This window comes from Carcharhinus amblyrhynchos, chromosome 16, assembly GCF_965287045.1.
Source record: "Carcharhinus amblyrhynchos chromosome 16, sCarAmb.v2.hapA, whole genome shotgun sequence".
NCBI lineage: Eukaryota > Metazoa > Chordata > Chondrichthyes > Carcharhiniformes > Carcharhinidae > Carcharhinus > Carcharhinus amblyrhynchos.
In genome coordinates, this window is record NC_137339.1 from 58,018,453 (window position 1) to 58,045,194 (window position 26,742).

Genomic DNA, 26,742 nt, shown 5'->3' on the forward strand with positions numbered 1-26,742 from the left:
GGTTATGGGGATAGGACTTGGCTGCAGGCTTGATGGGCCAAATGGCCTCCTTCTGCACTGGATCAGTGCTGGGACCTTTGCTGTTTGTAACATATATAAATGATTTGAAGGAAACTGTAACTCGATTGATTAGTAAATTTGTGGATGATACAAAGGTTGGTGGAATGAGGACCATCAGACAATATAGGATATAGATCAGCTGGAGACTTGGGCAGAGAGATGGCAGATGGAGTTTAATCCGGACAAATGTGAGGTATTGCATTTTGGAAGGTCTAATACAGGCAGGAAATAGACATTAAATGGCAGAATCCTGAAGAGTATTGATAGGCAAAGGGATCTGGGTGTACAGGTACACAGGTCACTGAAAGTGGCAATGAAGGTGGAGAAGGTAGTCAAGAAGGCTTACGGCATGCTTGCCTTCATCAGCTGGGATACTGAGTTTAAAAATTGGCAAGTCTTGTTCACGCTCTATAGAACTTTGGTTAGACCGCACTTAGAATACAGTGTTCAATTCTGGTTGCCACACTACCAGGAGGATGTGGAGACTTTGGAGTGGGTACAGAAAAGATTTACCAGAATGTTGCCTGGTATGGAGGGCATTAGCTATGAGGAGAGGCTGGAGAAATTTGGTTTGTTCTCACCGGAGCAACGAAGGTTGAGGGGAGACCTGATAGCAGTCTACAAGAAGTCTCAAGTCTGAGAGGCATGACAAAGGATCCTCTGGACTTGAAACATCAGCTCTTTTCTCTCCTTACAGATGCTGCCAGACCTGCTGAGGTTTTCCAGTGTTTTCTCTCAAGATGGAAAAGGGAGTTTATCTGGGATGCGAGGTGTCCTTGATTATGCTGACTGTTTCTCCGAGGCAGCAGGAAGTGTATACAGAGTCAATGGATGAGAGGCTGGTTTGAGTGACAGACTGGGCTTTGTTCACAACCCTTTGTAGTTTCTTGTGGTCTTGGGCAGAGCACAGCAAGCTGTGATAAACCAGAAAGAATGCTTTCTATAGTGCATCTGTAAAAGTTGGTGAGAGTTGTAGTGCACGTGCCGATTGCTGTGCTGACTTATATCAGCCTGGGTTACTCTGTATCCCCTGATAGTGCCCAATTATCCCAGTTTCCAAATCCAATTTGCAATCTGTGCTGATTTACTGAGGCATTAGGGCATGACAGCTGTACATGAGTTAGGGAGGGACCACCCTTACAGGTCTCGGTATGCAAATGGAACCCAGGGTAACAGACTGACAGTTGCCTATCATGTGCTGTAGGCTGATGTTAAAGGGAGCTCTGTATTATCACCCACATGAATCAAACCCAGCTCCCTGGCGCTGTGACACAGCAATGCCTCACAGCTACGTTAATGCATTGTGGGATCTTGCTGTGCGCAAGTTGGCAGCTGGAATGCATTTCCTGCTTTACTCCAATGTCCACACTCCTGAGCAGTACAGTATGAGAATCCTAGAATCACACAGTACAGAAGGAGGCCATTCAGCCCATCCAGCCTACACCATCAACAATCCCACTCAGGCCCTATCCCTGTAACATCATGTATTTACCCCAGCTAGTCCCCCTGACACTAAGGGGGGAATTTTCCCACAGTGGGCAAGGGCAGACCACGCAAAGGTCAGTTGACCTTGGGCAGGATTTTCCAGACTTGGGGTGAGCATGGCTGGAAAATCCCATCCTAAGGGGCAATTTAGCAACCCACATAATCTTCACACCTTTGGACAATGGGAGGAAACCGGAACACCTGGAGGAAACCCACTCAGACACGGGGAGAATGTGCAAACTCCACACAGGCAGTGACCCAAGGCAGGAATTGAACCTGGATCCCTGGTGCTGTGAGGCAGGTGTACTGTGCTGCCCTGTTGCTCTGGAATGCCCTGAACTCAGGAAAAGCTGTATCTTTTATATGTTGGTATACAGTCTGTTGGAGATCTAGCGGGGAGAGTGGGGGTGGTTCTTGTAAAGGATCAGGATTCAGAGGTTTAAGTGTTGTCACTGCCTGGCCTGGCTTTGGGATTTCAAGGAAGACTAGGCTGAACCAGTTGGGTAGTTTTTGCTACCAAATAAACCTGTTGGATTCTAGCCTGGTGTTGTGAGACTTCTTACTGTGTTCACCCCAGTCCAACGCCGGCATCTCCACATCATGAACCGATTGGAGCAGACACGCCCTCTGTTTCTGTTGTGTGTGAAAGGACTACAGCTCCCAGGTTCAGTTAGGGCAGATAAGACCGGGCCAATGAAGCGGCTGCAAGGTGGAGCTTTCAGCTGAGGCTATAAGAGGCAGTGTTGCAATATACTGTGAGTGTCACTGTCTACATGGACTGAGCTATATCAGTGTGTGTACATGGACTGAGTGCCTGTGCTGGCGGTTCTGAAGCTGTTCCAGCTTGGACTCTCTCTCTCTCTGTGTGATATCTCTCCAGTCTGTTCAATGCTCTGGCAGTCCCCTCTCGCCTGCACCGACCCTGACACCATGCACACCCTGCAGAAGGACACTACCTTTACCAAGATCTTTGTGGGCGGCTTGCCTTATCACACTACCGACTCGTCCTTGAGGAAGTACTTTGAGGTGTTCGGGGACATAGACGAGGCGGTGGTGATCACTGACCGGCAAACAGGGAAATCCCGGGGCTACGGCTTTGTAAGTACATGCGGGAGGAGAGTGGGAGACAGGGACTTTGCCCTTTCCAGCTTAACTTCTCTCTGTGCAGCTGAGGTTTGAATGGGGCTAGCTTTTTGTTTGGGGGGGGGGGGAGGGGGGAATCTCTCGGTCTCCTTGCAGAGTATATAGGGGGCTTTGAGACCCACACACACACACACAGGCAGGAGTTACTGTGTCACAGATGTGTGTCTGTAAGCAGCCTGGCTCGCTGTACGCTGTCAGAGCTGATAGCTCCTGCTGGAAACTACCTCACTTCCCCAATTGGCCAAAATGCAGAAGTAGCTGCTTGATTTTAATGTGTGTGTGTGTGGTATTTGTTTTTGAGTGTCTAATACTTGGAAGCTAATATGTTAAACCAGAAAGTTTAGAAACAAAGGATTAAACTGCAACAACTCAGTCGGTCAGGAAGTGGGCTAGTATGGCGTTGATAACTCTCGTGTGTGTCTGAATAAGTCCTGAGAGGACACAACAGGTGTTTTTGTACAGTGAGGTCTGTAAGATATGAAAGTAGGAGAGAGAGAGAGAGAGTCATACACGAACCCAGTCTGGCTGACTGCATTTAGAAGTGACAAGAAATTTTTAAAGTTTATTTATTAGTGTCACAAGTAGGCTTATGCAATGAAGTTACTGAGAAATCCTTAATCACACTTCCTGGTTTAATGTGGCTGCGTTCCCCCCCCCACAACAACAAAATCTATAATTATCCTTCATTTTGTCCCATGTAGCAGACAAGTTGTTTTTCTGCCTGGCTCTGCGGATCTCTCCTGCTCTGCAGTAAACACCCAGCTGCTTCTAGCATGTGGTGACAGTATCTGTGCTTCACTTTGTTCCTGCTCTCTCTGGTGGCCAGGCCAAGGGGTACAGATTACTGAGCCAGTTGGGCCAGGGATGAGGAGTGGGCATCCTCGGTCAGGGAGGGGCTCCTCAGTTGCTGCCTTGATGGGTGTGAGTCCGTGCGATGGAGTGAGCGGGGTGGGGGCGGAGGGGAATGACAGTGTCACTGGGACTGAGCATCTGAGGACGCTGGGTCTGTGCTGGATGAAGTTTAGAAGGATGAGGGGGATCTCATTGAAACTTGCACGATAATGAAAGGCCTGGATAGAGTGGAAGATGTTTCCATGAGTAGGAGAGGCCGGTATGCGAGGGCACGGCCTCAGAGTAAGGGACTGCCCTGCATAAGTGAGATGCGGAGAAATTTCTTCAGCTAGAGGGTGGTGAATCCGTGGAATTCATTGCCACAGAGTTGCTGTGGAGGGCAGGTCATTGAATATATTTAAGAGAGAGAGGTAGGTTCTTGATTGGTAAGGGGATCAAAGATTATGGGGAAAAGGTGGAAGAATGGGGTTCAGAATCTTATCAGCCATGATTGAATGATGGAGTAGACTCAGTGGACTGAATGGCCTAATTTTGCCCCTATATCTTAAGGTTACTTTGGGAGTGAGCCAAGTGACCACACAAGCACTGGGTGTGGCCTCAGCCTCCCTATCGGTGGGTTGTGATCTATTGGCGTGGCTCATTTTGCCCCGAGATCAGTTGAAGCTCAGACAGTGCTGGCACAGTGCCAGGAGCTTAGTCACGATTTGAAATTTGGTGGCCCAGCCTGGTATTTGACCCTCCTTCACGTCCTAATTGCCTTCTCCTTGGCTAAGAACAAAGGGACCCTGTTTGGAACCCGGACCCGGCATGGTAGCACAGTGGTTAGCGCTGCTGCTTCACAGCTCCAGGGACCTGGGTTCGATTCCCGGCTCGGGTCACTGACTGTGTGGAGTTTGCACATTCTCCTCGTGTCTGCGTGGGTTTCCTCCAGGTGCTCCAGTTTCCTCCCACAGTCCAAAGATGTGCGGGTTAGGTTGATTGACCATGCTAAAAAATTGCCACTTAGTGTCCTTGGATGTGTAGGTTCGAGGGATTAGCGGTAAATGTGTAGGGATATGGGAATAGGGCCTGGGTGGGATTGTGTTTGGTGCAGACTCGATGGGCCGAAGGGCCTGTTTCTGCACTGTAGAGTTCTAGGTAAATGGACCTGGTCTCTGCGTATGGATGTGCTCCGTGACGATCTGTCCCAGCAACTCTCTGCCTCACAAGCACACAAGAGAACAATGTCAAACTATGCTTCTGATTCCTGTGGGATGGTGTGTCAGAGAGTGTGCACTGAGCCCTGCCAGAGCAACAGGAGAGGGATCTAATTAACCAACACACCCACGGAGTGGGGAGAAACGAGGGGAGGAAAACAGTCCTGCTCCAAGTGACTTATCATTGGAAGGACATTTGCAAATGTTCTGAGGGTGGGGTCTGTGTCACCCCCTCAAGGGGGAATACTTTTCTGTGGTAACTGCCTACGACCACATGTGAGGAATAGCTAATGAGGAAAGGTGGTTGGTCCTGGTGCAGACTTTCCCCTGTCTTTAGAAGATGCCGGGGTCAAAAGAGAAAGTACATAGAGGGTGACATGTTGGCATTGCTGCCTTACAGCACCAGGGACCCAGATTTGATTTCTGGCTTGGGTTACTTCTGTGCAGATTCTGCATGTCCTCCCTGTGTCTGCGTGGATTTCCTCCGGGTGCTCCGGTTTCCTCCCACAGTCCAAAAGACATGCTGGTGAGGTGCATTGGGCCGTGCTAAATTCTGTGTCAGTATACCCGAACAGGTGTCGGAGTGTAGAGACTAGGGGATTTTCACAGTAGCTACATTGCAGTGTTAATGTAAGCCTGCTTGTGACACTAATAAATAAAGTTTACTTTAAATTGAGCACCCCTGTAATAATGCCCTTTAGAGAAATGGTGGTGGCTTAGAGAGCAGAATGTGTCTCATTGTTTGTCAAACATCTTACTCAAAAGTAAAACTGAGATTGGATCAGCTAATTATTGACGCCTCCGCTAAACCCCAATCACTCTGAGCAAATAAATCCATGAGTAACTTCAGAATGGGTTAAATAAATACAGATGGTGACTGAGGAAAGGCCACCCAATCTCCTGTCTCCGGGGAATGAACTGGGAGGTGCTGAACAGAACTGGATTAGCATAAAGGGACGGTTGGGAGTTTAGGCTGGGACGTGTTACTGAGTCCCACACGGTGCAAAGGAGCTAGGTTAACAACAAGTACAGATTCCAGCAGTAGCACAGGGTTTTTTTGGCAGTCAACTGCATGTATTTATTCAGCTTATACACACTGGGCAAAATAACAGGCCCATTCTGGTCATCTCAACTGCCTTATGTTGTCAGCTTCTGCTGTTTAAATATCAAAGCACACAAAGAAAGCCACACAAAAGGGATGTTGTTTGTTTTTTTATGGCTCGCTACCAGCAACAGTCAATAATCCTGAGTTTCCCATTTAAAAATATATATAATTTTAAAGATTAGAATTAAATACTGCAGTTATCTGAGAAAAATCTCAGGTGTTAAGTTTGAACTAATCCCGAGACAGGAGGGCGCAAATCACTTCCTTCAGCCTCGGAACATGATGGATCCACTAGGCCCTGTAAGTGGATTGCAAAGTCTCTCATGCTGTTTAAAGTTTTAAGTTTGTTTATTAGTGTCACAAATAGGCTTACATTAACACTGCAATGAAGTCACTGTGAAAATCCCTTAGTCACCACCCTCCAGGAAACACTGAGGGAGAATTTAGCATGGCCGGTGCTCCTAACCAGCACTTCTTTTGGACTGAAAGAGGAAACTGGAACACCTGTGGAAACCCATGCAGACATGGGGAGAATGTGCAAACTCCACACAGACAGTGACCCAAGGCCAGGAATCGAACTCAAGCCCCTGGTGCTGTGAGGAAGCAGTGCTGATCATTGTGCCAGCATTTTGCACACTTTCTTGGGCCAGTTGCTTGCTGGAGATACTAAATGATCCAGTCATACATAGTGGGGTCTACCTTCTTAAAAGGGCACTGTTTTAGAAAGAACTTGCATTAAATCATGCCTTTGAGCTCTGAATGCCCAGACTTTGTAGCCAGTACTTTTAAAGGGCACCCACTGTTGTCATGTAGGAAACACAGCAGCCAGTTTGTGCACAGCAAGCTCCCACAGACTGCAGCGTCTTTTGGATTTGTGAGCAGCGCAGTGGTTAACACTGCTGCCTCACAGTGCTAGGGATCTGGGTTCGATTCTGGCCTTGGGTCACAAGCTGTGTGGAGTTTGCACATTCTCCCTGTGTCTGTGTGGGGCTAAGGGGATAGGGCCTGGGTGGGGTTGTTGTCAGTGCAGTCTTGATGGGCTGAATGGCCTCTTTCTGCACTCTAGGGGGGTTCTATGATCTTGCCTCCTTCAGTGCGTTTCTGCAAGTCACACAGATACAAACATTGCTTCTTGATTACACATTTGCCATTGCAGAGTTTGAGGAAAAATGCGAGAGTGTTGTAAAACGTCTGATTGTTCTAACGTCCTGCCTGCAGATTTGTTCTTGTGTTTCCTACGTTACAGCAGTGACTGCACTTCAGAAATCAGCGACTGCACAGCCTGGAGTGGTGACTGCACCCAGGGCAGCTGAATATTCATGCTGCTTCCTCCTTGGTCACAGTTAGCGGGCTGTGCTGCAAACTGGGTCGACTGCACTTAGGGTGTTAGCTGTAGCTGTGGCCTTTATCTGGTCTGAACAGAAGGGGCTTGTTATGTCCCTCTGCACCATGCAGCACTCCATACTTCTGCCCCGTGTGGGCTGCTAGTGAGAGTGTCACTGTTGGGTGGGGCAGGAGTAGCAGAGTTTGTAACATGGTCATTTGGAATCACAGAATAAAATCCCTACAATGCAAAAAGCAACCATTTGGTCTATTGAGTCTGCGCCAAGTCTCTGACAGTGCACCTTACCTAGGCCCTATGCGTCCCTGTAACCTCATCTATTTACCCCACAAATTCCCCCAGCATCTTGGAACAGCTAAGAGGGCAAATTAGCATGGCCAATCCACCTAGCCTGCACATCTTTGGAGTGTGGGGGGAAACCGGTGCACCCAGGGGAAACCCACACAGACATGGGGAGAATGTGCAGATTCTGCACAAACAGTGACGCAAGAGTGGAATCGAACCTGGGTCCCTAGCACTGTGAGGCAGCAGTGCTAACCACTGTGCCACCGGTTTTGATTGGACCTCCAGGGATGCCCTATTGTCACCTGACAGAAGTGGCACCATTAAAATAATAAACCACCAGGAGATCTAATCAAACTGTTTAAAATAAAGCAGCAAAGCCGCCATTCCGAAAACACCATCGGAAACTTAACAACTAAATCATGACGTTATTGTCTATTAGCCAGTCCAGTCCCAGCATACAGATCCTGCTGGAGACTACATGCTCCTTCTCCAAGGCCACCCAGATAGAGACAGAGAGACTGGCAGCCAGAGGGAGCACCCTCCTTCCCCACACTAAGTGCCATTCTCTGGAAACGTTGCGTGTTTTGTTGAGATGTAGACTATTATAGCACAGAAATAGGCCACTCAGCCCTTCAATCTGCTGGTGATTTCCTCTATCTGAGTAGCTCACACAATCTGGCTCTCCTGCTTGTCTCTCATAAACCGATAATATTTCTCTATCTAATTCTCTTTCACAACAAAAGATGTGTGAGTTAGGTAGATTGGCTGGGCTAAATTGCCCCTCAGTATTAGGGGGATCAGCAGGGTAAATATATGGGGTAATGGGGATGGGGCCTAGGTGTGATTGTGGTCAGTGCAAATCTGTTGGGCTGAATGGCCTCCTTCTGCATTGTAAGGATTCTGATTGTAACAGTTTATGGACAGTGGTTTGAGCAGAGACCCCCTGTGTAAAATATTCTTTAATCTCCCCATCTGTTAGTTTGTGCCCTTGTGTGTGCTTAGTAGAAATGATGTACCATCTCTGAGCTCCTCTGTTGCCTGTCATCCATCTTTATCTCTCCCTGTTTTTCACAGTTTTGACTTTGGGCTGCATCAACTGTATATGCGTCACAGGACAGTAGCAGCTGTTAGGTTCTGATCTACTTCAACACTAGGATTCCTTTAGCTGTGTTGGACCTGGTGTTAGCTTGTTCCATTATTGGTGCCTCTCAGATTGATGGGGTTTTATGGTGCTGGTTTTGAGTCCTGGTGACACTGGAGGCACTGTGCCACATGATTGATCCAGCGATATTGGACATCAGCATCATCCCAGCCTTTATGGGCTCCTTTGGCTTTTCAGTGTCATAGATTCAGAGAGATATACAGCACAGAAACAGGCCCTTCAGCCCAACTCATCTATGCCAACTGGTTTCCTAAACCGAGCTAGTCCCATTACCTGCATTTGACCCATGCCCCTCTAAACTTTTCCCATCCATGTATTTGTCCAAATGCCTTTTAAATGTTGTAATTGTACCCGCCTCTATCACCTCTGGCAGCTTATTCCATATACACAGCACCCTCTGTGTGAGAAAGTTGCCCCTCAGGTTCCTTTTAATTCTTTCCCCTCTCACCTTTAACCTACGCCCTCTAATTTTGGACTTCCTTACCCTGGGGAAAAGACCTTGGCTACTCACCTTATCTATGCCCCTCATGATTTTACAAACCTCTATAAGGTCACCCCTCATCCTCCTACGCTTCAGGGAAAAAAGTCCCAGCCTATCCAGCCCCGGTAACATCCTTGTAAATCTTTTTTGAACCCTTTCCAGCTTAATAACATCCTTCCTATAGCAGGACAACCAGAATTGTATGCCAAATGCGACTTTACCAATGTGTTGCAAATTATAACATGGTGGCTGGAGTTTTATGACCTCACTTCTCCCGAAACCATAAAATGCCGCCTGAGGTCAATGGACTTTCCCATTGTTCGTCCCTCACCCGCTCTGATTCCTGTAGCAGTGACATTCTGGCCATTGTCCCAACTTCTGTACTCAATGCTCTGACCGATGAAGTCAAGTGTGCCAAATGCTGCCTTCAGTATCTGTCCACCTGTGATACTACTTTCAAGGAAGTATGTACTCGCACCCCTAAGTCTCTTTGTTTGACAGTACTCCCCAGGGCCCTACCTTTAACTGTGTAAGTCCTGCGCTGGATTGTCTTACGAAATGCAACACCTGACATTTATCTGAATTAAACTCTATCTGCCATTCCTCGGCCCACTGGCCCAGTCACTCCAGTTTGCTGCCTACAGTAAACCTGAATATTGCTCCCTTCAGTTCCTCATGCCTAGAGTGGTCTCCTTGCTGACCCTTGTGGAACCTCATTTCCCATAAGTTTCTATTCTGACAAACTTCCCTGGTCACATGGTTTGCCACTTTGAGTCACAGGGTTGTGGGCTCAAGACCCACTCTGGAGACTGAAGCACATTGTTCAGATTGGCAGTCCAGTGCAGTGTTGAGGGAGAGTGCTGCACTGTCAGAGATGCTGTCCTCGGGTGAGAGCATGGCCCTGTCTGCACCCCTCAGGTGGATGTAAAAGATCCTGTGTTACTATTTCTGAAGAAGAGTTTCTTTGGATTATTCATAATATTTATCCTTTAACTGTTATGATCCCGTTTGGGACTGTTAATGTTGAATTAAGAGTACCTAGCAATTAACCATCAGGACAGAACTATGCCACAGGATTTTGTGTTTCTAAACAATTGTGGTTTTGATTATCAACAAAACTAAAAAGTAAGCTCTGTTAACTTAACATTGTACTTATAAAAACTTAGGCAATAAATCTAGTTCTACTTTTTACTTCTGCCCTGCCCCCTTTCCCCCAAGAGTTCCCTTGTTTGACAAAATTTTGAAAGTTCATTCACCTTTCTGGTGACCAACCCCAAAGGTATGCCACAGCCCTCTGGAATTTACTTGAATTCTCCTTAGTTTCCAGCCATTCCTCTGATGTAAGATTCTATGGGGCTCCTTCCACTGGCTTCTTGGCTACGTGGCCCTTCAGCTTTTACTTCACCAACCTCGTGACTATGGATACCTCAGCTACTTGTTCGGGTTGCTGGCAGATTTCTAACTGCCCTCCACCCCAGCTTTCTGCGAAAAGGCTCTGTGAAGATCACTGTCGATATCTTCCAGCTGCCTTTCCCCCCTCAAAAACCAAATTGAATTATTTGATCAGTAGATCATATAGATAAATTAAACAAAAGAACCTTCTAAGCAAGGCTTCGCCATGAATTACTATCTCCATGACAATATGACACACTCTGGGATAATTTGACTCAAAATGCAAATGCATTAGTTTATCTTCAACGTACTACTTTTCATTCTATAAACCATATAGTTAATGTGTATCGCTAATTGATATCGTGGCCTTCCTCCAGAAATTGGAGGTACTGTTAAGGAACACTTCTGTTTGCAACCTGGTCCTGGCTTCTTTTGATTTGGGAACTATATACATCATTTATATTCTTTCACTGAAGTAAGTGTAGACCTTTTGGCTCTTGCCCAGAGATGGGATTATTTATTGTTCAAGCATTGATTTGAGTTGCATTTACAGTAGAGTTGATTATCACTTTCTCAATTAGATGCCCCCATTTTCTACAGCTGACACTTTTAATTCCTGAAACTAAAATTAACATTCTACAACATATCACTAAAATATTTGCAACAGCACCGAAATGGATTACCTGCTCATTGTAACATAGCTGGTTTGTGGTGCCTTGCTGTAGGCAAATTGGCCACTGCGTTTCTCACAAAAGTGACTATGATTAAAGAATTTACTTGGATATCAAGTGCCTTGGAAGGTACTGAGGTCACGAAAGGCTGTGATATGAATCACAGAATCTTTACAGTACAGAGGGAGGCCATTTGACCCATCGGTCTGGATCTCAAAGAGCATTCTACCCAATCCCACTCCCCTGCCTTATCCCCATAATCTTGCACACTCTTTCTTTTCAGCAATCCAATTCCCTTTGGAAAACCTCGATCGAGCCTGCATCCACCACTCTCAGGAAGCTCATTCCAGACTCTGGCTGAAAAACATTTTCCTCGCCTCGCTTCCACTTCTTTTGCCAAAGTGCAAATAATAATTATGTTTTAATATCGTCACGTTTTGCTGTCTATGCTTTAGCCGCCTCTCTTATCATGCGGCCACATTCCCCCTTCATTCCATTTGCCATTATCTTTGCTCCAAGTCTGTCGTATGAAACCTTATCAAATGCATTTTGAAAATTCATGTAAATTTGAGTGTTTGGCTTGGGGGGGGGGGGGGTAGCGCTGTCGCTATGGAGCTGGAGGATCAGAGGGCTGAGCCCCAGTCTAGAGGTGGCCGTATCGAAAGAGGTGGATTTGAACTGAGGTCACATATCCTCCACCCCAGGTGGGTGCAAGTGGAAGGGATCTCCGAACTATTAGAAGAGGAGCTCTCGGGCACCGATATCAAAGTAAAGATTACCCAACCTTTTGTTTCTGTGCACATTTGCAGCATGTTGCCACCACGTTTACCTAAAAAAAAAATTGGTTGTCCCTATACTTTGAGCTTGTGAAAGACTCTATATAAAGGAGTGGAGGCGGCTGGTATTATTATAAGTGCAGTGTCTCAGGTTAATTCTGTCCCCACACTATCCTAACCTCAGTGGTGAGGTGCGGTCCATTGAGACTGAAACATGCTCCTCTCCACAGAGACACTTATTTCAGTGCGACTTTATATCCCGAGCCTTAGTGGGCTGCTGTTTTTCATTTTTGTACCTTTTTTTGATACTTTATTCCCACTCAAAAATCCAGTTTGGCCCAATCAGAGTTCCCAGAAGAGAGACAAAACAGATCCAAGGTAGGACATCTTGGGCTCAGTTAAACAAGATCCAAGCTGACAGGATGAGGTATTACACCCACTCCCAGCCTCGGTCTCAGCTTCATCTTGGCCAAAGGGCCCTGATGGCTTCGAACAATTGCTTCAGGTGAAGCCTCAGTGTAACCTCATTGGCTAAGAGCAGGTTCAAGACCAAATATTACCCTTAATCTGAGCCGAGAGGCTGAGAGGCTCGGTAGACTGCTGTTGCTGACATCTCTGCTCAAGTCCAAGATTTGTAAGGTTGGTTGACGCACACTTGCTAGACCTGCCTGGCTCCTGTGGTCCAGGCTGGAGATCGCCTCTGGCCTACTCCAGTCGCTCTGGCTCAATTTCCCAGCCAATTCACTGAGGGAGTTGCACGCACTGGCTGGATTTAACTGCTAACAGTTTTGTTCATTTATCTATTTGCCATAGGTCACCATGGCAGACAGAGGTTCTGCAGACCGTGCATGTAAAGACCCCAACCCCATCATCGACGGCAGAAAAGCCAATGTCAATCTGGCCTACCTGGGTGCAAAGCCAAGAACCATACAAACGGGTAAGTAACCAACCTCTGTATGGAGCAGCTGCCCTTCTGGAGTCTTGCTGTGTACCCCTGGTGTGTGATTGTTGTACACCTTGAGACACCACATCCCTGCTTATCATTACAGCCGGCACAGCTGCCTCACAGCGCTAGGGACCCAGGTTCAGTTCTGGCCTTGGGTGACTATGTGTGACTATTGCACGTCCTCCCTGTGTCAGCGTGGTTTCCCTCCGGATGCTCCAGTTTTCTCCCACACTCCCAACGATGTGCGGGTTAGGTTGATTGGCCATGATAAATTTCCCCTTAGTGCCTCAGGATGAGTGGGTTGGGGGGGGGGTAATGGTTAAAGTCTGGATGGGATGACCTATCAAGGAGCTGGTGTACACTTGATGGGTCATTTAGCCTCCTGCACTGTAGAGATTCTATGAATCTTTTTCACTGCCCCTATTCCTCATCCAGTAAACTTCCTCGAATACTGCCTGACTTTTATTTTCCTGTATTTTTCTGCTTCTTTTGGTTAAAGGAATCTAGACTTCCTCCTTGGGAAGTTCGTCCTTCATTGAAACAGACACTGGTATAATGGTCAGGGTATAATGAGTGACTTCAGTGTCAGGGTATAAAGAGTGACCTCAAATCTTCCGTTCTCCCAACCGAGGTTGAACACTCCTCCCCATGTAGGGCAGTCACGTGACATCCTCTCCCTTCATCTCCAGAGTCTGGTCAGACTGGTGGGGATGTTAGCCACGCTCCCTTCTGCTGGTTTTGTGTGTAGAGCCCCTGTGGCAGTCTTGCCGCAGAATCCTGTGGCTACAGATCTCTGACATGGGCTACCTCTAACTCAGCTCCGAGGGGCTTCAAGGATAACTGGGGTGGGACAAAGTGTTTGGAAGGGCTTGAACACTGGGATTCCATCAGCAAAGTGATGGAAGGTGTCATTGACATCGCAATAAAGCACCACTTACTCAGCTCGCTGAAGCTCAGCTTGGTTTCTACTGAGCTCCTGACCTCAGTGTAGCCTTGGCCCAAACACGGACTAAAAAAGCTTAACTCAGGAGGGGAGGTGAGAGTTATAGCCCTTGATATCAAGGCAGCATTTGACAGAGGGAGCCCTAGGAAAACTGGCATCACTGAGAATTTGGGTGAGGGAAGAATCTCTGCTGGGTGGAGTCATGTCTAGCACAAAGGATATTGGTAAAGGTGGTCAGAGGTTAATCATCTCAGTCCCCTGGACATCACAGTAGGAGCTCCTCAGGGTAGTGTCCTCGGCCAGCCATCTTCAGCTGCTTCATCAATGATCTTCCTTTCATCATAAGGTCAGAAATGCGGATGTTCACTGATGACCAATTCCTGGCTTGGGTCACTGTCTTTGTGGCATTTGTACATGCTGACCGTATCTGTGTGGGTTTCCTCCGGGTGCTCCGGTTTCCTCCCACACTCCAAAGATGTGTGGGTTCAGTTGATTGGCCATGATAAATTAGCCCTCAGTGTCCTGGGGTGCGTAGGTTGAAGGAATTAGCGGGGTAAATATGTGGGGCTGTGAGGATAGGTCTGGATGGGATTCTTGTCAGTGCAGTCATGATGGGCTGAATGGCCTCCTTCTGCACTGTAGGGATTCTATGACTGCAATGTTCAGCATCATTCGCTACTGCTCAGATACTGAAGCAGTCCCTGTCCATATGCAGCAAGACCTGGACCACATTTTGACAAGCGGTTTGTAGCATTTATGCCACTTGCGTGTCAAGTACTGACCATCTCCAACCAAAGAGAATTTATCCATTGCCCCTTGACATTCAATGGTATAACCATTGATGAATCCTGCACCATCAATGTCCTTGGGCTTATCATTTGACCAGAAACTGGACTGGATTAGCCATATAAATACTGTGGCTACGACAGCAGATTGGATAGTGAGAATTCTGCAGAGAGTGACTCACCTACTAACTCTCAAGACTGTCCATCATCTTTTTGAGGGGTAGAAACTGGAATCCCACACTAGTTTTCTGGATTTAAACGTGGGCATGAGGACAAATTCAAGTCCTTCCAAATAATATATATTCCAGAGAGGACTAAATCTGGTAAGAAGGGGGAAAGATTTCCATGGCAAGTAAGGAAGTTAAAGACAACATAAAGACAAAACCTAAGGCATACTGTACTGCGAAGGCCAGTGGCACGCTGGAAGATTAGGAAACTTTTAAAGATTAACAAAGGGTCTCCAAAAAAATCATATAAGTAGCAGTGGTAAATTATTTAAGAAAACTAGCACAAAATATAAAAATGGAGAGCAAACACTTCTGTAAGTATTTAAAAGGGAAGAGAGTAGCTAAAGTGAATGTTGGCCTCATTTAGAATATAGTGTTCAGTTCTGGTCGCCACACTCCCAGAAGGATGTGAATGCTTTAGAGAGGATACAGAAGAGGTTTACCAGGATGTTGCCTGGTATGGAGGGTATTAACTATGAGGAGAGGTTGGATAAACTCTCAAGGGAAACTAGGGACGAGGAATAAATGTTTCCCTAGCAACTCCCATATCCAGTGAAAGAATGTAAATGAAACAAAATTGGGGGCAGCTGAGAAAGAACGTCATCCCATAACCCCCGTGCTCCCCAAAACATCTATCTAGCACAGTCTCAGGATATAACATTGATCTGTCTTGCAGTAGTTTTATTTATAGCCGATCATTTTGTTTACAGGCTTGGCTTTGGGAATTCAGCAGATTCACCCGGCCCTGATCCAGCGTCCCCTTGGGTAAGTGAGAACAACATTTGTTTTCAAAGTGTGGCCTTTTACAAAAGGAAGTCGTGTATCTCTGGAATGCCTTGCAAGGTGTCCCAAAGCCTTCTAGAGCCAGTGAGGCACTTTGTTATAGTGCACCTTTGTCATAAAGTAAGAAGTGTAGGAAGATCCCACAACGTGACAGTGAGCAGCTCATCTGCTTTAGTGAGCGTGGTTGATGGATAAATATTGGACAGGTTGCTGGGGTCAGTCTGATTCTCTTTGAATAATGTCACAGGATCTTTTGACCTCACCTCCATTCGCTCAATGTGCTGATGGACAATAAATGCTGATGGGGACGGGAAACACTGTTAAGATGGGGCCTTGGCTGAACATCTCGTCCAAAAAGTGCCTCTTCCAACAATGTCTTCCTTTCTCCTTTTATGTTCTGCTGTTTCTCAGAGGCGGAGAATCCATTTGGAGTTGTTCCCAATCATCCCGGCTGTTAAATTTCAATGGTATCTCTCCAGCTGGAGTGTCAGTTTAGATTTTTAAGAATTTATTTGTGGGACAATGGGCGTCACTGACTAGCCAGCATTTATTGCCCACCCCTCGTTGCCTGAGGGCAGTTGAGAGTCAACCACATTGCTGTGGCTCTGGAGTCACTTATAGGCCAGGCCAGGTAACGGCAGATTGCCTTTCCTAAAGGACAGGTGGGTTTTTCCGACAATCAACAATGGTTTCATGGTCATCAGTAGATTCTTAATTCCAGATTTATATTGAGTTCACCATCTACTGTGTTGGGATTTGAACCCGGGACCCAAGGGCATTACGCTGGGTCTCTGGGTCACCCGTCCAGTGACAACATGGTGGCACAGTGGTTAGCACTGCTGCCTCACAGCACCAGGGATCCGGGTTTGATTCCTGGCTTGGGTCAGTGTCTATGCACATTCTCCCCATGTCTGCGTGGGTTTCCTCCAGGTGCTCCGGTTTCCTCCCTCAGTCTGAAAGGTGTGCTGGTTGGCTGCATTGGCCGTGCTAAATTTTCCCTCAGTGTACCCGAACAAGTGCGGGAGTGTGATGACTAGGGGATTTTCACAACAATGTCATTGCAGTGTTAATGTGGGCCTCCTTGTGGCACTAATAAAGAGAGAGAAAAATACCAGTATGCCTTCTCCCCAGTTAGATAATGGCAGCTCTGCATCGTAAATTCTTTGGCACACCATGGTTCCATATCCCTTCAGTTCCTTGTTTGATTAAAATTGATCATTGTTAATTTTGAAATTGTCAACTAACCTAACATCCTGGTGTTCTGTGGGAGGGAGTGCATTCCTGGAATCAGCTCTAAATATCCTAACTCTAATCCCAGCTTGTACCCTCTCATTCTTCCCAACACAAAAATTGGTTTCTCTCTATCGATTCTAACAGATCCCTTATCTCAGCAATACCATTCACAGATATCTCAGCTCATTTTTTTTTCTCTCTCTTGCTCTCTTCCTAATTTTGATGGGAAACATTTGCTTAGTTTTATTAGCACTGAGTACACAGCATTGCATTCCCATTTGCCAAGGAGGCGGATAATCCCTTGTTTTTGAGCGTAGTTCAAATGAATTCACACTAACCTGAACCTTTCACATTGCATTAGATATTCAGGCAGAAAGAATGTCCGGACTGAATTCTGTGGAATCTCTTGTGTGCTTGTCTAATCCACCTTCCTTTCCCCTTTTATATTCTGCTGTTTCTCAGAGGCAGAGAATCCATTCGGAGTTGCTCCCAATCGCCCCAGCTGTTACGTTACAGAGCTTCTGACTTTTCAGTACAGTGGGCTGTGGAGCATTGAACCCAGCTAACCCAGAAACCCCTTGGTCCCATTCCTGGTCTGACTGGGATTCTGGTCCTGGAGATGCAACAGGCCTCTCTGAGTTATTTGTGCTGGGGAAGGTGGTATGACAAGTGGAGAGAACAGTTAGCATTCCTGCTCTTGAGGACAGCCCACTGACCTGTCTGTGTGTGTGTGTCAGTCTGCCTTTCTGTGAGTGTCTGCCTGTGTACATGTATCTGCTTGTATTTTTGAGTGTGTATGTGTGTCCTGTGTGTTTGTGTGTGAATGTGTACGTGTGTATCCTCCTGTGTGTCTGTCTTTGTGTGTATCTGAGTAGTTAAGTATGTATGTCTGTCTGTGTGTCTCTTGGGCTGCACTGTGATGGCGTCACAGTTGATACCCTGGTGCAGACACATTCCTTGTGTGTGAGTAGCGAGAATTTTTCCTGGGCCCTGTTCCAGGGCCAGATATATTTTTGGTGTCTCCAATGTGAGTTGCAAATTGGGAAGAGGGCAGTTTGAAATAAAAGTTGCGCTGTGGGTGCAGGAAAATCCCCTTCCTCCAGACTTTGGAGTGAGTTGCTTCAGAAACAGTAATATGTCATGTGTAGACCCTGTAAGATCCTGTCATTGGTTTGTCCATTCTTCTGGTTCCTGTTAAGAGCTGGGTATCCATCCAACTCAATCACCAACACCACATCCAGGAAAGGAAGGAACTGCATTTATGTAACACCCATCACAACCTCAAAACATTTTACAGCCTTTTCAAATGCAACTGCTCTTGTAATATGCAACAAGGAATTTTCTGTTTGCCAACAGCAAGATGCCACCATGATCTGAATGATGAGTTAAGAGCATGGTGGCACAATGGTTAGCACTGCTGCCTCACAGCGCCAGGGACCCAGGTTCGATTCCCAGCTTGGGTCACTGTCAGTGTGGAGTTTGAGTGTTCTCCCCATGTCTGTGTGGATTCCTTCCAGGGGACATTGCATAGAATCCTTACAGAATCCCCATAACATTCCTAAAGGTGCTCTGGTTTCCCCTCACAGTCCAAAAGATATGTTGGTTAGGTGCATTGGCCATGCTAAATTCTCCCTAAGTGTACCCGAACAGGAGCCGGAATGTGGAGACTAGGGGATTTTCAGTGACTTCATTGCAGTGTTAATGTAAGCCTATTGTGGCACTACTAAACAAACTGTAAACTAATCTATTTGTGCTGAAGCAGTGAGGAGGAAATGCGAGCCAGTTTCCAGAGAGATCCCCTGCTCTTCTCATATATCAGACCCAGCTGGGATGTGATTTAATATTTTGGTTTAAAACAGTGTCCCTGTCAGTCCCTCAAACTGGAACCCGTGATCTTCAGACTCTGAAATGGGGTATGGAGTGTGGGGGAGATATAGTTGTAAATTGAAGTAAAATGGCCCATAATCTTCAGTTCTGTGGTCATCTATTTATTTATTTATTTATTAGTGTCACAAGTGTGCTTGCATTAACACTGCAATGAAGTTATTGTGAAAATCCCCTAGTTGCCACACTCCGGCGCCTGTTTGGGTAGCTTGAGGGAGAATTTAACATGGCTAATGCACCTAACCAGCACATCTTTCAGACTGTGGGAGGCACCCAGAGGAAATCCACGCAGACACGGGGAGAGCGTGAAGACTCCGTACAGACCCAAGCTGGGATTTGAACCTGGTGGTGAACCTGTGGTGCTGTAAGGCATCAATGCTAACCACCCGTCATCATCCCTTCCCTTGCAATCTATAGCACAAGATCAGGGTCAGTTCTAGGAGGTTCCCACAATTGCCCCTAATCCCTGGCACTTCCTGCAACTTGGGCTTTGGTAATCAACTAGCTTCCTGAACAAAAAACAAATGTAGATCCCGGGGCCTCCACTGCTCGAGGTTCCCATTCTCTCTGCCAGTCTGAGTTGAGTTTCTCACGGCATTAGTTGTAAAGGTGAGGTTGTGCTGTGCCATGCTAGCCCACGCTTTGGTTCCTGGCAACTGCTGCTTATTCTAGGTTAGTTCATGGTGAAAGATGGTGCCTCTGTATTCTCGAGTCTGTATCTTGGAGCTACTTTAACTGAACATGGACCAGAGTAAGGAGCCAGACTCCAGGGAGAAATGTTATCTCCAGCCAAAGGCTCACTCCCTATTGAAAGTCAGGGGGTTGGACCATCACTGTACTTCATTGGAGTAGTCTACCTAAGACTTGCGAAATTTCTCCAAATTTATGATGCGTGTTGAGGACTGATTCTTTATTGTCATTTTCCTGCATGATGATACATTGAGGATGTGATCTTACCAGTCGTTTGCACCACACTCCTGCTGCAGGGAAGTTGGAGAATTTGGCGCCCAACCAAATCTCTATTCACTGCAGCGGGATGGAAAAATCCCACCGATGTGAATGGCTGTAACATTCCGGCATGAGACTTTCCATCATTTGGAAGTACAGGCTCTTGGCAATGCTGAAAAACAAGACCTGTCTAAGTTTTTCATCTTGCACTCATGAGGACAGATTCGTGAGATTTGATTTCCTTGTGTATCTGTCCTGATAAGTGGAAGATGAAAAACTTTGACAGTATGTCTCTTTTTTATCAGCAATATTATAGTTTTCTACTCTTGAGCTGTGGACAATTCTTAACTTATTGCCCATCAGTAGTCAGTGTGGGACTCTGATCTGTGTAGATCAGGCTATGGAGGGAGCAACTAAATCACTTCTCCTGGAGGGGTCTATGGATCAGTTACAGAGCTGCTGTTTTGTTCCAGTCCATAAATTGGACAATTAATCTTGCAAACATCTTTATCTTGAACATGCAAGCTCCACACAGGTACGGGGAGAAAGTGCAAGCTCCACACAGACAGTGACTCGAGGCTGGAAATAAACCCAGGTCCCTGGTGCTGTGAGGCAACAGTGCTAACCACTGCGCTGCCTGTGATGCTCAGGTCCTGGGAATGAATTGCAAAACATAAATCAGTTTGTCCTGGAGTTGCCTTTGATGGCATCCTAGCCTTGTCTTAATACCAGTCTCACAATCTTGTACTGGTAGCAGTTTTGTGTTTCTGAACAGAGGTGGTAATGGTAAGCAGATGGGCATGTTCATATATCGAGAGGGCCAGGTCTCCGCCAACGCTTTCTTCCTCAGTCTATATCTGGTTTAATATTTAGTGTTAGGAAACTTAGAAAATCATAGAATCATAGAAACCCTACAGTGCAGAAAGAGGCTATTCAGCCCATAGAGTCTGCACCAACCACAATCCCACCCACTAATCCCTCTAAGTTGCAATTGATTTCAGAAATGTTTAATCCTTCTTTCATTGTACGTGGCTGAGTCATACTAGGAGGACTTGCAGTGTGTTTAAAAAGATCACATGGGTATGGTGTGATGGTTATGTTACTGATTAGTAATCCAGACAATGAGAATTTGGGAGCATTGGAAGATTAGGCCATTTAACCGCACAAAGCTGTTGAGATTATAACTGATCTATGAGCTAACTCCATAGTTGATTCATTTTGAAAATGACAATACAAAATGTACTGGCTACAGTAAAAGTGACAATGAAGGTGGAGGCGATGGCGTAGACGTATTATCGCTTGACTACTGTTCCAGAAACTCAGCTAATGTTCTGGGGACCTGGGTTCGAATCTCAGGTAGATGGTGGAATTTGAGTTCAATAAAAAGTATCTGGAATTAATAATAAAAGCAAAATACTGTGGGTGCTGGAATCTGAAACCAAAAGAGAAAATGCTGGAAAATCTTAGCAGGTCTGCCAGCATCTGTAAGAAGAGGAAATAGCCAACTTTTCAAGTCCAGATGATCCTTTGTCAAAGGTTTTTTTCTCTCCTTACAGATGCTGCCAGACCTGCTGAGATTTTCCAGCATTTTCTCTTTTCTCTTTTGATTTCTGGAATTAAGAATCTGCTGATGACCATGAAACCATTGTCCATTATTGAAAAAACCCATCTGGGTCACTAATGTCCTTTAGGGAAGTAAATCTGCTGTCCTTACCTGGTCTGGCCTGCATGTGACTCTAGAGCCACAGCAATGTGGTTGACACTTGGTTACTTTTAGTCTTCAGGGCAACTAGGAGGGGCAATAAATGCTCTGCTGGGCGTCAAGAATGGATAATTATGGAAAAAAAACCCGGAGGTATTACTTCACAAATGTACTAATTAGTGATGCAGGACAAGTACTGTGGAGCTTGTGGCAGTGTGGAAATGCCAATGCTAACCTGTGCCTTTAGCATAGACTGAACTCTGAGGAATATTAGCCCGTTGTGTACACTATGCGACAAATAACATGCTCTGTCGCTAGGAGATGGCCTGTGGCCTGGGGCTGGGCTGACGATTACTTTGATTTGATTTATTATTGTCACATGCATTTACATGCAGTGAAAAGTATTGTTTCTTGTGCGCTATACAGACAAAACTTACCATTCATAGTGAAGGAGCGTGCAGGATGTAGTCATAGCTAGGGTGTGTAGAAAGATCAACTTAATGTGAGGTAGGTCCATTTAAAAGACCGATGGCATAAGGGAAGAAGCTTTCTTGAGTCGGTTGCTACATGACCTCGGACTTGTGTATCTCTTTCCCGACACAAGAAGGTGGAAGAGAGTATGTCCAGGGTGCGTAGGGTCCTTAATGATGCTGGCTGCTTTTCCGAGGCAGCGGGAAGTATAGACAGAGTCAATGGATGGGAGGCTGGTTTGTGTGATGGTTTGAGCTACGTTCACAACCTTTTGTAATTCCTGGTGCGCTGCTGGCAGGACCTAAGATCCCACCAGTGTAAAGATTTCAGTGGATATCTTCAATAGAATGTGTAGGATTTTGGAATTCTGCAGTGACCCAGTACTGAACTCTCTGTCACACTGTCTGACAGGGATTGTTAATAGTCAGGGCCCACGGCTCTTATTCAAAGCGCTTTGATTAAAATGATGCAGGTTTAAGTTTGACTCAGATGTAACACTTTCGGCACTTGGGTCAGAAAGCTTGAGTTTGAACTCGGTCTGGAACTAGGGCCCTTAATGCAGACAGACATTTCAGTGCAGTAATCAGGAGGAGTGTTGTACTATTTGAGGGGCTTAAGGTGTTGGAATGGGTTTTTCTTATCGCCTCGTTATTTGTGGCAACTTGCTATTGCCTGCTGCAACTCCCAAAACAACAGGTGACTGTTTTCAGACTGTGACTGTGCAGTGCGGTGGCGTGGTTAGCACTGCTGCCTCACCGCGCCAACGATCTGGATTCAACTCCTGGCTCGGGTTACTGTCTGTGCAGAGACTGCACGTTCTCCCTGTGTCTGCATGGGTTTTCTCAGGGTGCTCCGGTTCTCTCCCACAGTCCGAAAGATGTGTGCTGGTTTGGTGCATTGTCCCGGTGTGTGGTGACTAGGGGAATTTCACAGTAACTTCATTACAGTGTTAATGTAAGCCTTACCTGTGACACTAATAAATAAATTTTAAAAATTATTGTTATGCAGATTGGGATACAGCAGGAAAAGTATTGTTTCTTGCGTGCTATACAGACAAAGCATACCCTTCATACAGTACATAGGGAAGAGGGAAAGGAGGGTGTAAACTGTAGTGTTACATTCATAGCTAGGGTGAAGAGAAAGATCAACTTAATATAAGGTAGGTCCATTCAAAAGTAAGCAAGGAAGAAATTGTTCTTGAATCAGTTGGTACGTGACCTCAGACTCTTGTATCCTCTTCCCGACGGAAGAAGGTGGAAGAGAGAATGTTCGGGATGCGTGGGGTCCTTAATTATGCTGGATGCTTTGCCGAAGCAGTGGGAAGTGTGGACAGAGTCAATGGATGGGAGGCTGGTTTGTGTGATAGGCTGGCCCTCATTCACAACCCTTTGTAATTTCCTGTGGTCTTGAGGTTGGTGGACTGTCGGAAATGGTGGAAAACCCTGTGATTGTGAACACCGGTAGGATGGAAAGTGAAGACATGGGGGTCGGGTCACTGTTGAGAGGAAAAGCTGGGTTGGTGCGAATGGAGAGACGGTAGGTGAAGTGGTTTTGATTACGGGCTGTTTGCCAGTTATTGCTCGAGGGAAATCCTGTCTGATGTGCTGTGATATGGGTTGGGGTTGGAGACCGGAATGGAAAATGGAGGAAGACATGGAGGGTAATGAGAAGCTGAGCAAGAAATGTTTGGGGATACTGTTGGAAGAAGCATCATTCCCGGTTGTTCCGGGCTTGGTGGATTTGTAATAAATGCCTGTGGAAAGCCCAGGGGATGGTTGGGAGAGAGAATGCAGAGAAAGTGAGACAAAGTCCGAGGAAGGCAGAATTAGCAATGTACAATCGAATGATGAGTACCCTCTTTCCCAGTTAGTGTGGCTGGAATCCTCCAGCGGTTCATGCCGGTGGGGTTTCCCCATCCCATAGCAGTGAACGGAGATTTGGCTGGGCGCCAAATGCAGTGAACGGAGATTTGGCTTGCTACGGCGCTGATGTGTAATTTGAAGTGACCGTCTTCACTTCCCGGTAGCAGCCACTATAACATTTCCTTATGAATAAGCATTCCTGTTAATATTCACTCCAGCACCTCTGATGGATGATTTTGTTTGCTTGGTCCAGCCCCACTTGACATGTGATATTGTTTACAGTTTCCATGGCAACAGCAAGCTGTCATGAATGTATGTTTCCTGTTTCAAGTTTCCTGATCTTTGTTGTCCAATAAATAGTTCCTAAAGGCAGAGCTTCTCAATGCAGAAATCCATTCTGCCCATCGTCTCTGTACTGGCTCCTTGGTGGAGCAGATTAAAACTGAGCTTTCCTTTAATATGTTTATCCAATTTTCCTTTTTAAAGGGTTTCTGTCTGAAACATTCCTTGTGGCAAAGCATCCTTAGCTCTGTCACCACTTTAATGGATGCCCCACTGCCATTGACTCAGACACAAAAACACTTCTGTATTTGCTCACGTAAAATTTAACATAATTTAAAAGCAGTCATTAAGTCTTCTCTTGCCCACCTCCACAACAGTAGAAATAACCCTGGTCTCTCCTCGCTTAGTTTCCCATCCTGGTGTCATGCTGCTGAATTCAAACTGTACATTAAGGGAAGGCCATGGCCTACTGGTATTATCATTGACTATTGACCCAGAAACTCGACTAATGTTCTGGGGATCCGGATTCGAATCCCGCCATGGCAGGTGGTGGAATTTGAATTCGATTTTAAAAAGAAAATCTGGAATTAAGAATCTACTGATGACCATGAAACCATTGTCAATTGTCGGAAAAACCCATCTGGTTCATTCATGTCCTTTAGGGACCGTCCTTACCTGGTCTGGCCTCCATGTGAATCCCAGTGCCACAACAATGTGGTTGACTCTCAACTGCCTCCTTAGATGGCCTGGCAAGCCATTCAGTTCAAGGGCAACCCAGGGTCGGGCAATAAATGCTGGTTAACCAGTGACGCCCATGTGCAACGCAAAAATCGGTGTTGGTTGTCAACTGTGATTAAATGTATTCCTGGACAGACTACGTGACTTGTCCACATCCTCCAGCCATTAGTCAGCCAACACATCCATCCTTGTGATGTACTGCCTTCCTACTACACCAACTGGAAAACAAAAAGACCCATCATCCAATTATACAAACAACCTTTATTTCCCATTTCCAACATTTTTTTTTATATCTGGTAGAGAGAAATGTTCAAAGAAAATGTTTTGGGTGGCACCATGGTTAGCACTGCTGCCTCACAGCGCCAGGCACCCGGGTTCAATTCTGGTCTAGGATGACTGTCTTTATGGAGTACGCACATTCTCCCCATGTCTGTGTAGGTTTTCTCCGGGTGCTCCAGTTTCCTCCCACATTCCAAAGATGTGTGGGTTAGGTGGATTGGCCATGGTAAATTGCCCCTTAGTGCCCCAACATGTGTAGGTTAAGGGGATTAGCGAGGTAAAATGTGTGGTTATGGGGATAGACATGTGTAAGAGCTGATGCAGGCTCGATGGGCCAAATGGCCTCCTTCCGCACTATAGGGATTCTATAGAAGTGACAAAGAGAAACAATCCTTTTTTAAAGCCCCAAAATATTTCTCTAGGGTTACACACAGCAGTATCCCAGAGATTGATCTTATAAAACGCTGACAGGATTTGGCAGGGTAGATTCAGTAAGAATGTTCCCAATGGCAGGGGAGTCCAGAGCTAGGGATCATAGTTTTGACGATAAGGGGTAAACCTGTTAGAACGGAGGAAAATTTCTTCACCCAGAAGGTGATGAATCTGTGAAATTCACTACCATGGAAAGTAGTTGTGGCCAAAATAATGTGTGATTTTTAAGGAGAAATTAGATATAGCTCTTGGGGCTACAGGGATATGGAGGAGCCGGGGGGAGGGGAATGGGAATTAGGATATTGAATTTGATGATCTGCCATGATCGTAATGAATGGTGGGGCACGCTCGAAAGGCCAAATGGCCTACTCCTGCTTCTGTTTTCTGTGTATCAATTTTCAATTCCTGGAAAACCAACCTCTTCCTCTAAGTACGACCTGTACGTTGTTTGATACAAATTTATCACAGCCTCAGGACACTTGTATTCTCTGCCTCTATTTGCAAAGTTGGTTTATCAGTAACTTTTTCGGTGAATTGTGTTTGAAGCTCGAAGTTTCGACTCTTACGCAGGCCTATCCCCGTAGCCGCATACATTTTACCTCGCTAATCCCCTTAACCTACACATGTTGGCAACCTTTCTCATTTCAATCCTCCTCCCTCCCTCTTTTTCCCCTCCCTTTCTCTGAGTTCCCATCTGCCTTCTCTCCCTCGGGGCAGGTTGGATCCACTGCATCAGCTAAGGCTGTGCTGGTGGGCGGCTGGGGGAAGGGACCGTTGCTGCTTACAGCCACTATTTTTGTAACGAAGAATTCGTTGCATTGTATGCGTGGGTGTCTTTGTTTCAGCGCACAGAGGATCGGCACTTTCAGCCCTGTCTCTTTCTGAAATGAATGCTTGGATGTGGGCGTTGCTGCCATTGAACACCCATCCTCCTTTGCAGCATCAAGGAATGATGACAGTACACCAGAAGGCTGTTCAGCCCATCATTCTGGTCCTGTCTGTCCAAAGCGGAGCTGTCCAATCACTCCCCCTGCTCATTCCCCATAACCCCGCAACATTTTCCTACTTATCGGGAAGGTAATTAGTGTTTGGAGTTTGGTGTCACTGAGTCAGTTAATAATCAATCACATTGCGCACATCTCTTTTACCTTTTTTCAGCGAGGGGGGAAAAAATACAAGCCTGAGATACCAACTGACTCAGGAGCTGCTTCTTCCCTGCTGCCATCAGACTTTTGAATGGACTTACCTCACATTAAGTTGATCTTTCTCTAGCTATG

The 26,742-nt window shown here is 46.1% G+C and overlaps 1 protein-coding gene across 1 annotated transcript in view; it reads left to right on the forward strand.

The window, feature by feature from the left end:
- Window positions 1-2,318: 2,318 nt before the first annotated feature.
- LOC145353742 (RNA-binding protein 38-like) overlaps window positions 2,319-26,742 on the forward strand; it is a 55,283-nt gene continuing 30,859 nt past the window's right edge. The window contains exons 1-3 of the mRNA XM_080204514.1: window positions 2,319-2,643; window positions 12,764-12,887; window positions 15,562-15,616. Of these exons, the coding sequence (XP_080060640.1) occupies window positions 2,434-2,643; window positions 12,764-12,887; window positions 15,562-15,616 (389 nt within the window). The 5' untranslated portion in view covers window positions 2,319-2,433. The remainder of the gene's footprint in view (window positions 2,644-12,763; window positions 12,888-15,561; window positions 15,617-26,742) is intronic.